Source organism: Dryobates pubescens, chromosome 10 (genome assembly GCF_014839835.1).
Source record: "Dryobates pubescens isolate bDryPub1 chromosome 10, bDryPub1.pri, whole genome shotgun sequence".
NCBI classification, from domain to species: domain Eukaryota; kingdom Metazoa; phylum Chordata; class Aves; order Piciformes; family Picidae; genus Dryobates; species Dryobates pubescens.
In genome coordinates this window covers 37292299-37306235 of record NC_071621.1, presented here as the reverse complement: position 1 = coordinate 37306235, position 13937 = coordinate 37292299, and the positions used below count along the sequence as shown (strand labels likewise).

Sequence of the window (13937 nt, the reverse complement as noted above, 5' to 3'; positions counted from 1 at the left end):
AGTTATTGAGACAAATGCCCACTCTGTCTGCCCCTGAGGAGCTAGCCTGACTCTCCTCACCTGTCAGTTTCTCTGCTCCTTCATTGTACCATCATCATAAGACTGACTTTTGCCCTCATTAATGACCCTTTCCACCCAAGTTTTCCATAGCAGGGAGGTTTGGACTAGATGATCTCCAGAGGTCCCTTCCAATCCCTACTGTTCTGTGATTCAGATACTTCTTAGAAGTCCCTTTCCTAGTTCCAAAAGAAATAATTCCAAGCCCTCCTGCCCTTCTTCACCTTCACTTTTCTAGAGCACCCAGCCATATGGACGTGGCTTACCACATCTGGCAACTATTTGTGGTAGCAGCTGTACATTCTTACATCAGGCTAAGTGTGGGTATTTAAACTTGTCAAGCTTAAAAATGGGAGTGGTATGGGTCAGTTGACCTGGAGAAGCTGGAGAGGGAGAGATGGTCTGCCTTCTTCATCTTTCAAGCATTGATCCTAGGCCCCTTTACACCTGCAGTGAACAGGAAAATTACTGTCTGTGAGTTTTCCTCCTCAAAAAGGAGAGTGAATTCTGAGTAGTTAGCATTTTCAGGACAGTTTTTGCCACTGTCCTGTCCTGGTTTGTCACACTGACATTGGGCCAAGTGGACAAATGCCCTGAGTTTTCAAGGTCTGGGTAGAACTAGTTTGATTAGGTTGATCGGGGGGGTGCCTTCCAGGCCATTGCGAGGCAGAACCACTGAAATAGGGCATAACAATTACTCTGGAGCTGCTGGTTTCTCTTGACACCCAAGAATCATAGCACTGTTTAGGTTGGAAAAAGGACCCTGAGGATGATCAAGTCCAGCCATTAACCAGACAGCACCAAGCCCATCACTAAGCACAATCCACAGAAGAGAAGCTGTGGGCAAGATGCTCGTGTAGGGTCCTTTCCAACAGCCATGACCAGTGGCTCTTGGGGCTTTTCGAATTGCTTGTCAGGGTCTGTGTTTGCCTAGCTGGTGTACATCACCTTGTGGTGCTTAGGCCCTTACTAAGGTGACTTTTGGCTGTGGGGATGGCTGTGCTTGGATTCAGGCTGCAGTAGGTGGGCTCCTCCTGTGGCATTCCACAGAGGAAGCACTGAAACCCTTGCACAGGTCACCTGAAGGAAGATGGGTAGAGTACAAAAGTCTGTCCCCACTCTGGACCCCCCCTGGGACAACCAAAATGAGAACAGTTTAGGAAGGATATTGACTTGCTGGAATGTGTCCAGAGGAGGGCAATGAGGTTGGTGAGGGGCTTGGAGCACAGCCCTATGAGGAGAGACTGAGGGAGCTGGGGTTGCTTAGCCTGGAGAGGAGGAGGCTCAGGGGAGATCTTATTGCTCTCTACAGCTACCTGAAGGGATGTTGTGGACAGGTGGAGGTTGGTCTCTTCTGCCAGGCAACCAGTACCAGAACAAGAGGACACAGTCTCAAGCTGTGCCGGGGAGGTTTAGGCTGGAGGTTAGGAAGAAATTCTACACAGAGAGAGTGATTGCCCATTGGAATGTGCTGCCCAGGGAGGTGGTGGAGTCACCATCACTGGAGGTGTTCAGGAGGAGACGTGATAGGGTGCTTGGTTGCATGGTTTAGTTGATTAGGTGGTGTTGGATGATAGGTTGGATGCGATGATCTCTGAGGTCTCTTCCAACCTGGTCTATTCTATTCCATTCCATTCTAACAGGAGTGTGTTGGCAAGAAAGATTGGGCCAGATGATCCCTGAGGTCCCTTCCAACTTGGTATCAGTGCATCTACAGTTAAGACAAAAAGGGCAAAGCTGGAGTGTCTTGATTGAACCCCAGGCCCCGAGAAGGGCAGTGGCCAGAGCAGCGCCCGCAGCAGGCGAGGTGGCTGGGACACGTCGGCAGGGGCTGCGCAGCGAGATGCCGGCGTGCCAGAGGAGCGCCAGGGGCTGAGGCGGGGGGGGAATCCTGGCATGGGATTCAAAATGTGCTCTAACCTTTTCTGCAATCTGAAAGCAAGAAAAATGCTCATAAAACTACTCTTTGTGCACGGAAAGAAGTCTGGTTTTATACTGTTGCTAAGTTCCTTATTGTTTTCTGGCTGTTTTTTGTGTTTCTGTGGCAGCCTTTTCTGTGGGCCTCTTTCAGTGACTTGGCTATATTGGCCTGCAGATAATTAGATCAGTGCTATCATTTTCACTGTCCTTTTTCCTCTGGGGCCATTTGCATGATAATGGCAGTTTGTGCCACTCTTTCCCCCTGTCTCCCTCTCTCTTTTAACACCACACTATTTCTAAACATGAAATAATTCAGGGAACAATCTGCCAGTGGCTCTGGTAAGAAAAGACTGGAAACATCTGGTTAGGAAAACATTTCTGCCAACCAAAAATCCAATGTTTTTTGGTCAGCTATGGCTCCCCTCAAAAAAATTATCTTTATTTTTAAGTTATTAAAAAAAAATAGTATTTTTATGATTTTAAAAGATTTTCAGCCTGTATGCATTTGCCATATGCAAAGCTCTTGACCACAGCATACTCTCACTCTGGGTACATATGTGTATGTAATGATTTATTCTGTGTTTAGATAATTTACAGACAAGTGAGCTATTACAGTTTAAACTCTTGATGCACCCTATGGACATTTAAAGGTAGCTGTGCCCCCCAGACTGGTTTTGAACCCCTCATACTGTGAATGAAGTCTTCTGTTCATCAAGATATGCCCAGACCGAAGCACGAGAGTAAACCTCTTGAAGTCCAGAGGTTGTCCGGGCTGGCTGACCCTTGTGTTGTCCTGATTTAGGGCTTGGGGCTTTCCATGTGAGAACCTGCTGTGACCAAGAGTGGGCCAGAGAAGTGCTTTGTGCAGGAGCAAGGACCTGACATCCACAAGGCCTGCAGACTAGTAGCCATCCCAGCCCAGACACTGTGCTACACCACTGACAAGGTTATTTTTACTGTAAGAAAGGAGCCTTGGGATCAGTCCCTACTCCTGATGGGATTAGACTCCCTGCAGACATATCTCAGCAGGGGAGAAAATTAATGGTGGGAAAAAACCCAAAGGGGTTTAATACAATTGGTTCTGTTATGAGAAGCCATGGATTGCATTTGAGATTTGGATTCCCCCATGGCAGCTCAGCAAGGGGCATCAGCTGTCCTACACCCAACACTTTTGGACATGTATCTGTCAGATCTTTATGTCACCCCAGCAAAAACGTATTCCACATTCAGCAACAGGTCCAGGAGGCCTCCTCAGAGCAGCCCAGGTCTGGGGTGGATGTGTGGTGAGGCCAGAATAGCAAATCATGTTTGCCTGTTCAGTTAAGCTTACTTAAAACTGTTCAAGCCTTTCTAATGGGCGATTTTCAGCAGGCAGAGCTGGGCACAGGTTTGATATCCTCTTCAGATAAAAACAGCCATTCAGAATTCCACAAGTTGCTTTTTTATGGGGAAAAAAAAATCTTGGAATGAAACTACTGGGGCATGGTGCTGAACAACGTTGCTAAAGATGACCTTGTGCTATAAACACCTCCAGAAAAATGTAACACACCAGAAAACACAAAAACCCCAAACCAACAACAACAAACAAACAACAAAGAAACAAACAAAAAACCCTCAAGAAACAGAAAGAAAGAAAGAGAGAGAGAGAGAAAGAGAGAAAGAAAGAGAGAGAGAAAGAATGAAAAAGAGAGAAAGAAAGAAAGAAAAAGAGAAAGAGAAAGAGAGAGAAAGATAAAGAGAAAGAGAGAAAGATAAAGAAAGAGAAAGAGAGAAAGAAAGAGAGAAAGAAAGAAAAAGAGAGAAAGAAAGAAAGAGATAAAAAGAAAGAAATAGAGAGAAAGAAAGAAAAAAGCCTTTAGATAATACCTGTGTGATTTGGGCTCTGTTATTGTCTGCCATGGAGTCAACACAACTCCCATCATTTTGGCATCTGAACTGTCTCCCTGGCATGGACACAGATGAGATGGTGCCAGAGCAGCTTCCATAGGAAGAGGCCACCTTACTGCCAGGGTCAGGCATCAGCTAAGCTGCATCAGGTTTAAGAGACAAAAAGGAATAAAAAGAGTTGTGATGGTATTGCTAGGATCACAGATGCCAACTCACCTTGAAGTCAGAGACTCTTCAGCATGGTAGAAGCAATATTTGGGAGTTACCCAGAGCAGGAGACAGGGCTGGAAGGCCAAGCAGAGTTAATCTCATTCCTATGTGAAGAGAAGACGCCACGCATTGCATCAAGACTTTGACATGGGGTTTCCTGGCTCAAGAAAATTTGTTGTTCCCAAATGGAGAGCAAAGAGACTGGAGCTGGCTCACCAGAGCCATGGGAGTCACTGATGCTCAGCAGTTCTGAAAAGCATGTCCATTAACTGGGGGTATTCGTCACTCAGTGGAAGCCAGTGGCAATGGCTTCTCCAGGAGCTGGACCAGACCCTTACTGCAGGGCATAAACTGTGAATTAGAAGATTCTTAATGAAACATTCATGCCGAGCTGTGCATGAACACAGAGCACACATCAAACAGCACACAGCCCTCCTACGCTCTTCCCTCTGCTGTGGATGGCACACGGCACTTCAGGGCCTTTGGTTTCAGTGACCCTTTTGAGATGCATTTGCTAAATCCTCACTGTTTGCATCAGGTAGGATTTGATGAGCTCTTGTTCTCCCCAGAGCTGTGAAACACCTCCCAGCAACCTTCCTTCCCATGCAGTTCCTTCCTAGTCAGGAACTGTTAGGTCAAATAAATTGGTTCCTGCCAAGCAGAGATTGGTGGAAGGACAGTGTACAGCACACAGGACTGTGCTTGATGTTAGTTGTTGTTTGCATTTAGCATTTCTATTTCCAAACTCTTCCAAGCAATGCTCTGCACTAGTACAAATGAAGGAATGATTTAGCTCTCAAACCCCATGCTTTACCTGCAGAAATATCTCTGAGTGAAGATAAAACTTCAAGTTTCAAGGAATACAGAAATATTGAGGGGGGAAAATAGAAAAAGTATTTCTCAATACTATGAAAAGTAATTTACTTTCTTACTCTTCTCAGGCATCTGTAAACATTTCCTCAACGCTAACCCACTGCCTAAATGCTCCTGGTTTCAGAGAATATGGAAATATAGAACCAGAAAATGCTTTCAGCTGGGAAAGACCTCTAAGATCATTGAGTCTGACCATTATCTAACTCTACCAAGCCTGCCCACTGAAGACAATTTCAGTGAACAGCTAAAAGCTTGCTGTCATCACCTTCAAAATTGCATAGACCAGCTCACCAAAAGTCACAGGAATCTGAAGAAGATGTGATTTGCTCCAACCAGGAATTTTATACAACAGAAACCAGCTACAGTCTCGAACAGTGAAAGCAACATCAGGTTTGTTAAGCTGGTGCTGAGATTTGTTTTGAGATGAGCTGCCCCAGGAAGTGGATTTGGACATGAGCCTTTTCTCCTTGCATACTAGTTCTGATTTTGTTGTCCTTAAGGTTCTAGTCTATCCTCCCATAGATTGATTTCCTTTACAATATACCATATATAAACTGCATAACAGTATTTCAGGTGCAGGAGAATGAGATGGCTATGAAGGAAGAGCTGACTCACCACTAAGCAACCCCAATTTTATATTGAAGTAACCTCAATGAAAGAAAGAATTCCACTCTTCTAAATCCAAGAGTTGGGCCAGGCTCAGCTGAATGATGGACTTTCCAATGCATCTAGAAGATTAAGCATAGTCATCCTCCATGTATGATCCATATTTCATCTGGGTTCTGCACTTCTCGTGTGGCCATTCATAGAGTCATAGAATGGTTTGGGTTGGAAGAGACTTCAAAGATCATCTAGATCCAACTCTCCCTCCATGGGCAGAGACACCTTCCACTAGCCCAAGTTGCTCAAGACCGTGTCCAGCCTGGCTTTGAACACCTCCAGGGAAGAGGCATCCACAGTCTCCCTGTGCAACCCATTCCAGTGTCTCCCTATCCTCACTGTACAGAACTTCTTCCTAACATCTGGTCTAAATCTGCCCTCCTCAAGCTTCAATCCATTCCCTCTCCTATCACTGCAAGCCCTTGTAAAAAGTCCCTTCCTGGCTTTCAGGTACTGGAAGGCTGCTATGAGGTCTCCCCTTTGCCTTATGTGCCACTCCATCCCAAGAACCAGAATGCTTTTAGGACTGGGCTGTAGATCCCCAAGACGTCAGCAAATGCTGGCAAATTGGAAATACAGAGCTGATTGGATGAGGGCTTGCAGTGACTCCTTATTTTTTTCCCCACTCCTTAAGAGTATATATTGGGATGGGGATTTTTGTTTGCTTGCTTGTTTGTTCTTTCTTTCTTGCATAAAATAATCATATAAAAAAGTCTCAGGTTAGATGTTTAAGGTCCAGTTCAGGCACTTGTGTCTAGCTCAGCCATGCTTTGCTGAAACCAGAAGTCTCCAGCAGCATCTCAGAGCTCAGCCTGGCCTGGGCAAGGAACCTATACAGTATCTCCTGAGGGAGTGATTGTCCCCTGAACACAGACAGCACAGCTTTGTACTTTATCCTTAAGCATCTCTTCCCAGTGTGATGCAGTGCTGACAGACACATATCACCCACTCACCAGTGCCAGCAGAACCTGCGTAAGCAGCTTTGCCCTTTCCTCTGGAGGGAATGTGTTCCAAGAGAACATGAAATGCACACCAAGATTAAAAGAGGAGAAGGGAAACTGAGACAATGGCATCCAGAGGCTGCAAGAGGAAAATAGGCCTTTGTTTGTAGGGTGCCAAGTCTGCAGTCTTGTGTCCACCAGTAGTTTCATCTGAATAACACAGCACATCTCAAAGCCAAGACTGTAACGGAAGGAACTGTGTCTGTGGAGTGTGTATTATTTGAAGGGGTCTGTACAAAATCCAGGCAGGTGAGGACTGGATACACATAAGCCACACAATCTTACATCTGCACACATATTTAGGTTAAGTGGCTTAAGTTTGGCTTAAACAGAATATGCCTTTCATCTGTCCTTCTGATTTTCTTGGGTCTTTTATTGTCATTTTTCCCCTCTTTTAGGGGAGAAGCAAACCAGTAGGTTTTAAAATTTCTCCCCCTGTTGTATGTATAAACTTCCCAAAGATTTTAGCCTGTTTGCAAGAGATTCAGTAAAATGAAGATTTTAGGTCAACATTTTCTTCTGGCAGACTGAGCCTGAAGTGCACTTTATTTCCCTTTAATTTAACAGCTCCAGCAGCTTTTCCAGTTAAATCGACTGTTCATTATTGAGCCCATTTATGAAGGGCTGTGCAGTGCAGTTTAATGAATCCCTGGCACAAAGCTCCCTTTCAGCCTAGGGAAAGAATAGCAGCCTATTTAGGTCCTGTAGGGCTGTATGTCAAAGGCTGCCTATAATACTTGTCAGGGAAGGGCAGAAATTCCCACTGATATAAGAATGTGCAAGAAATCAACTTTCACAACCAACTCGCCGATTAAGATGCGATCAGGAAATGAGACTGTAGGTTGCAAGTGGTGACACCTGTTTGGGCAGCCAGATTTTCCCAGACCTTGATAACCATGTGGGCCATACAACTGGGCAGGGGGAAAAAGAGTCCTCCCTCCCCTGTTGTAGAGACTTTCTTACTTTCACGCTGCCTTCCCAACGCTGCGGCCAAAGGAAAATGGCTGTTGTGAATCACAAGGGTTGGGCTCAGGGCTGGATTTGGTTTGTCTTCCTCAAGGGAAGGTTTTTCTAGTGATCACAGAATCATGGAAAGGTTTGTGTTGGAAAGAACCTTCAAAGGTCACCTAGCCCAACCCCCTGCAATGTGCAGAGACATCTTCAATTAGACAAGGTTGCTGAGAGCCCCTTTCAGCCTGGCCTTGAATGTTTCCAGGGATTGGGCATCTGCCACCTCTCTGAGCAACCTGCTCCAGTGTTTCACCACTGTCACTGTAAAATACTTCTTCCTTATATCATACCCTCTTTTAGTGATGGGGCGTAGGATGAGGTGTTTCCTTAATGCTGGATCCTAGAGGGATCCTGTCCCTGTGTCACAGAGGACTTACTCTGGTGCTGGGCACTCTCACAGGTGGCCCCATGAGCATCACAAGGGCGGACTCAGATTCTGCAATGCCTCTGGTGAGGAGATGCTCCACAAAAGTGCTGGTGCCATAACACAGTCCTCAGCTGTGCAAGCCTTTCTTGCTTGTGTAAGATGTTCTCTCCTTTCTGGCCCACTTGGTCTGTAAGGATAGCAAATTGTTCTTCCCAAAAAACCCTTGATCATGTGGCTATGAGCTCACTTTGTGGCCTGTGCAAAGTATTAGTGAACATGGTGTGGCCCTGCTCTCTCTGATTCATGGGGTGACTGCACTGCAATTCCCTCTAAAAAAGCCAAGTTTGATGCCAAGGGCATCACCCTGGAAAGCCTTGTCTTCATCCCCAGAGCTGGCTACAAGGAGTAACACCATACATGAAACTAGATAAATCTCCTGCACAGAGGTGGGAAATAAAGCACTGTGAGCAGTTAGTGAGCCCCGGGGTGGGGGGAGGCACTTCTGCAGCCTGTTCACTCACCTTGTTCTGATGAGGGGAGAGTAGAGGGACCAAGACATCTAATCCAAACATTTGCTGAAAGCAAACTTCCCTTTGCATGCCTGACAATTGTTTTAATACTCTCCAGTTTTTAGGAGGTAATCAAGTCTCCCACTAAAGCGTAGCTGAGCTCTCAAAGCTGTTTAATTGAATGAATTCAGCCTTACACAGAAGAGAAGCCAGGGCTTTCAGCCTTTTTTCCCTCTAAGCCACCGGATATTTAGACACCCTGCATATAATGCCACCCAGACTCATTAACAAGCCCCTTGGGACTGGTTGTGAAATATTGCTGTTATGATACCGAAGCAGATACTAACTGGAGAACAACTTAGTTGCTGCTCTGTTAGAGTTACTCCACATTGCTCAGATAAGAACTGGTCCCAAACTGGCTGTACATCCAGCATGAGACAGTGATCCTCATTTTCTAGACTCATGTGCATTGTGAAGTGGCTTCAAAGTGGATGCAAAACAATCAATTGGAGCACACAGGGGATATACATATTGGTTTTCACATTTCTCCATTAGTAAGGGAGCTTGGAGCAGGCTAAAAAGCTTGACAGGGCTTGATGGGACCCAAGAGTAAAAGCTTGGGTAGCTAATCCATGTCAGTTGCATTCAAACCAAGTAGTTTAAATCCACCTTCTATGTAGAGGTACTTGATCATACAGAGGGATATGCTGATGTCCTGTAGCCCTCTGCCTACCAAGGCTTTTTGGCTTCAGTTACACAGTTGTACTCAGAGCAAGTCTGGAGTGAAAGACCCCGAGAGGCTCCAAGCAGAGCAGGCTTTGCAAGGACACACAGTCCAGATGTGCCAGCCGCAAAGCTAAGGCACCACGAGGCTCTGCCTGCTGCTGGGACCCTGCTGAGATGCAGGTGAGAGACCAAAAAATACCAGCATTTTGGTTTTGTAGAGGATTTTGAGCCTTGTTTTCTCACCTCTCATGAAGTATGTGCTTTCTACTCCCCCCCCCTTTACATTCAACAAGTGTTTGAAACCACACCGCGGTGAACTTGCCTTTTTAAAGATGCTGCTAAGTACAACCTTCGGAGCAAGTTCCCCTTTTCTTCTGCAGAGTTTTGCTTTCTGAGTTTTCCTTCCCACACTAAACTGCTGCATTTCTAAGCAATTGATGCAGACCAAGAAAACTCCCTTTATTTCAGTCAAAATGAGATGGACATCTTTATTCATACCTGGACACACAAAATCACACACACACACTATCTGGAGCCCAAAGGGTTAAGGTTGTTCTGCATCATTGTGGAAGTTTTCTAAAGGAAAATCAACCAAGTACCTTTTTCCCACAGGAAAGACAAGGCAGTTCCTTCAGGAGGTGTCAGTGCTTTCAGGAGGCACTTCACTAACTTTTCTACATTCCATACACCTCTGCTTCACCAAACCTGGGCAAGTAAAAACCTTCCATTGTAACTGAGTGCAGCCCACTGGATCACAGGGCTGGATTTTCTCAGGACTTGACCTGACTAGGAGAGTGCAACATGCTGGACAATTGCATAGCAGTGAGCTGGGAAAAATTAAAACACCCTTCTGCATCTAAGGCTTGTGCATCACAGCAAGCGTCAGGGCAACGTGTGTCTCTGTGCCCTAGCACCTAGAGCCATACAGGCGAGCCAGCACCACCGGGGCAGACCTCAGGCAGAGGAATATGTTTCGTGCCACCTGAGCAGCTGCAGGAGGTGGGGGCAGTGCTGAGGGTGGCTGCATGCTAGTGATGGGGATCACAGAATCATTTAGGTTGAGATTATCGAGTCCACCTGTTAACCTTACATCAAGTCCACCACTAAACCATGTCCCTAAACTTCACATCTTCACATATTTTAAATACCTCCAGGCATGGTGACTCCACCACTTCCCTGAGCAGCCTGGTCTAATGCTTAACAAGCTTTTTGGTGAAGACTTTCCCCCTAATTTAGGAAGGAGGTTGACTTGCTGGAACGAGTCCAGAGAAGGGCAACAAAGTTGGTGAGGGGTTTGGAGCACAGCCCTGTGAGGAGGGACTGAGGGAGCTGGGGTTGCTTAGCCTGGAGAGGAGGCAGCTCAGGGGTGACCTTATTGCTCTCTACAACTACCTGAAGGGGGGGTGTGGACAGGTGGATGTTGGTCTCTTCTCCCAGGCAGCCAGCACCAGAACAAGAGGACACAGTCTCAGGCAGAGCCAGGGGAGGTTTAGGTTGGATGTGAGGAAGAAGTTCTATACAGAGAGAATGATTGCCCATTGGAATGGGCTGCCCAGGGAGGTGGTGGAGTCACCATCATTGGAGGTGTTCAGGAGGAGACTTGATGGGGTGCTTGGTGCCATGGGTTAGTTGTTTGGGTGGTGTTGGATTGGTTGATGGGTTGGACGCGATGATCTTGAAGGTCTCTTCCAACCTGGTTTATTCTATGTATTCTATGTATTCTATGTGTCTCTTCCAACCTGGTTGTTGTTGTTGTTGTTATTATTATCTCTCTGCTGGCACAATTTAAGGCTGTATCCTTTTGTTCTATCACTTGGTACATGGGCGAACACTGACTGTGGGCAGTTTGTGTATCCGGTCAGGGGACGGCTCTGTGTACCCGTCTCTGGAGCACGTGTGTGTCTGGCCCAGGACAGCTGTGTACTTGTGCCAGGGATTATATACCTGTCCCGAGTGTGCCGGTAGCTGTGTACTTTCCCGGGCTGTCTTCCTGTCCCGGGTGTGTGTGTACCTGTACCAGGGCTGAGTACCGGTCCCGGGGATGCTGTCCATCGCATCCCTGCGCCGCTGCCGGCGTCCCCGGCGCGGGGGTGGGTGGGGGCAGTGGGTGCAGCCGGAGCGGCCCAGCCCCTGGTTGCCCGGCGGGGAGGCGGGGAGGACCGGGACCAGCCCCGCTGCTGAGCCCTCCTCCTCCCCCGCCCGCCGCCTTTTACCCGCCACCTCCGCCGTCCGCTCGTCCGAGGCAGCCCTGCGGAGCTCGGGGCGGCGGCGCCCCGGCGCCGGCCATGGCCGTGCCAGCCGCGCTGCTCAGCCCTCACCACCTCCTCTCCTTCTGCTTCCCCGCCGCGGGCGGCCTCCTGGGCTATGCGGACCTGGAGAAGGGCTATGAGGGCGGCGGCGGCGATGCGGAGGACTTCAAAGAAGCTACCAGGGACCTGCTGAGCTTCATCGACTCGGCCTCCAGCAACATCAAGCTGGCGCTGGACAAGCCGGTGAAGTCCAAGCGGAAGGTGAACCACAGGAAATACCTGCAGAAACAGATCAAGCGCTGCACCGGCATCATCGCCGCCGCCCCGCCGCCGCCCCCCGCTCCGCTCCCGCCGACCGCCGCCTCCTCCTCCCCTCCCGCCGTCTGCCCCGCCAAGCCCCCGCCGCGCCGGGAGGCCTCGCAGGCGGCCAGCAGCCTCCAGAGCAAGAGCCTGGCGGCCCTCTTCGGCTCCCTGCAGCAGGGCCGGGGGCCGGCGGGCAGCGGCGGAGAAGCGGCGGGCGGCGGGGCGGCGGGCGGCGGGGCGGCGGGCGGCCCGCGGAAGGTGCCGCTGCGGGACCGTAACCTGCCGCCTTCCTTCTTCACGGAGCCGGCGTTGCCTCCCGCTGCCCGTGGACCGCCGCCGCCAGACAAGGAGCTGGAGAAGGGCAGCGGCGGTGGAAGCGGCGCGGAGGCGACCGAGTTCTTCGAGCTGCTGGGCCCCGAGTACGGTGCGCTGCTGCCCGAGCACGCCGCTCCGCCGGACGCCTTCCCTGGCGGCGGCACCGCCCGCCTGCCCGCCGAGCTGGGCCTGGAGCACGGCCTCTACGAGTCGCCGCTGCCGCTGCCCGCCGCCCACCACCCGCTGCTGGGCGGGCTGCTCTATCCGGAGCCACCCTGGAGCCCGGCCGGGCCCTGCAGCCCGCCCAAGAAGGCGCCGGCGGAGGCGCTGCGCCCACTCTACCCTGGAGGCGGGGATCCAACCCCCAGCGGCGGCGGCGAGGAGGCGGCCGGGCACCTCTCGGCGGGGTTCGCCCCCTTCTTCCCCGAATGCTCGCTGCCACCGCCACAGGTGTCCTACGACTACAGCGCCGGCTACCACCGCTCCGCCTTCTCTGGCATGTAGGGCCACGCCGAGGGTCTCGGCCCTCGCCCTGAACCGCTCCGCCCGGGACGATGAAATGGGGGGAAGGGGGAGCGGGCCAGCCCACCCTCGGGGACCTGACGGACGCTCGGAGGAGAGCGGGGGCTTCCCGGCGCTCGCTCCCGGGCAGCAGGCTCCGCTCGCCCCACCAGAAGTGTCTGTGTGTATGTCTGTCCCACCCGAAACCACAGCCACGGCTCCCGCAGGATTCACCCTTGTGCTCCAGGAGTTGCCTCCTCCTGCGGTTTGGGAGACGCTACAAATAAAATGTGAAATTATGGGTTACTTCAGGTGTTTTTCTAGCGGCCGGTGACTACCTTTCCTTAGCCTTCCTTAGGGGTCAGATGTTGTCTTACTGTAGGCAGAGGCGGCTCGGTGTGCCTGTCGTACGCGACGTTGCAACGGGGGCTGCTCTTGCGGGCAGCCGTGACCACTTGTCAGTTATTTCAGTCTAAAAGTGAAAGTCTGCCCAGGCTCGCGGTGCCTTTGCCATTCTGCCCAGGCTGGTGTGCATCGCAAGCGTTGGCGGGCGTTCAGCTGAGGACACAAAGGCGAGATGAAAGTGTCAAGGGAAGCAAAATTCAAAATGCTGCTACCAAAACCTAGCGTCCAGAAATGTAACAGTGTCTGGCGGGGTCTAGCGAACGGCAATTTACGGCGATACCTAAGCTAATCGACGGCGTAAGTTCAGCACAGGAATGTGCTGTAGCCGCCGCAGCGATGTGATTCCTACAGACCGTTGGATTTCTTCCAGGAATGTGTCAAAGCTCGGAAAGCAGCGCGGCTCGGTCTCGTTGTGTACAGGAGATTATTTGATAATCATTTAAGTTATGTAAAAGTCTATGATAGGTCCTATGAAAATAAAGCTGCACAACAGTGCTAAGATCTGTGGTTGTTCCTGCCGTTGAAATGAAGCATTCACGGGGCTTTCACCGTGCCTCCATCCTCTGTAATGGTTTCTTGGCAGGAGTTAAGACAGGCAGTAGTTTTTTGTCTTTCCTAAATCTTTTGAAACGCTGTATTTTACCCACAGCGACCCGTGCTTGTTTTGCCTTCATTTGTAGCGGCTGTTCTTGAACGTAGTAGAAAGAAGAGAATGACAATGTGCTACAAAGCCAGGGGATGAAAATTGTTACAGTTATGAAAACAGATCAAAATACTCTTGAGGTTTCCTATTGAGATGCGAGTCTTAAAAGGCAAGTCTGGCTCCCTGCCAGTCCCAGGCGGGTTGTTTGTTTTTGAAACGGGATCCACATACGGATCAGCCTGAGGATTTGCCCTCGCTGGTAACGAGTCCTTGTGCCTTCTGTCTTTTAAAAGATAACGG

The 13937-nt window shown here is 49.6% G+C and overlaps 1 protein-coding gene across 1 annotated transcript; it reads left to right on the top strand.

Moving 5' to 3' along the window:
- Positions 1–11413: 11413 nt before the first annotated feature.
- FAM181B (family with sequence similarity 181 member B) lies at positions 11414–13088 on the top strand. Its single transcript, XM_054164777.1, has one exon. The coding sequence runs from the start codon at positions 11507–11509 to the stop codon at positions 12590–12592; it is 1086 nt and encodes a 361-aa protein (XP_054020752.1). The 5' UTR covers positions 11414–11506; the 3' UTR covers positions 12593–13088.
- Positions 13089–13937: the final 849 nt, after the last annotated feature.

Bases quoted from the DNA above. Each gene is read 5' to 3' on its own strand.
- FAM181B (XM_054164777.1), top strand. From the start codon at position 11,507: ATGGCCGTGCCAGCCGCGCTGCTCAGCCCTCACCACCTCCTCTCCTTC.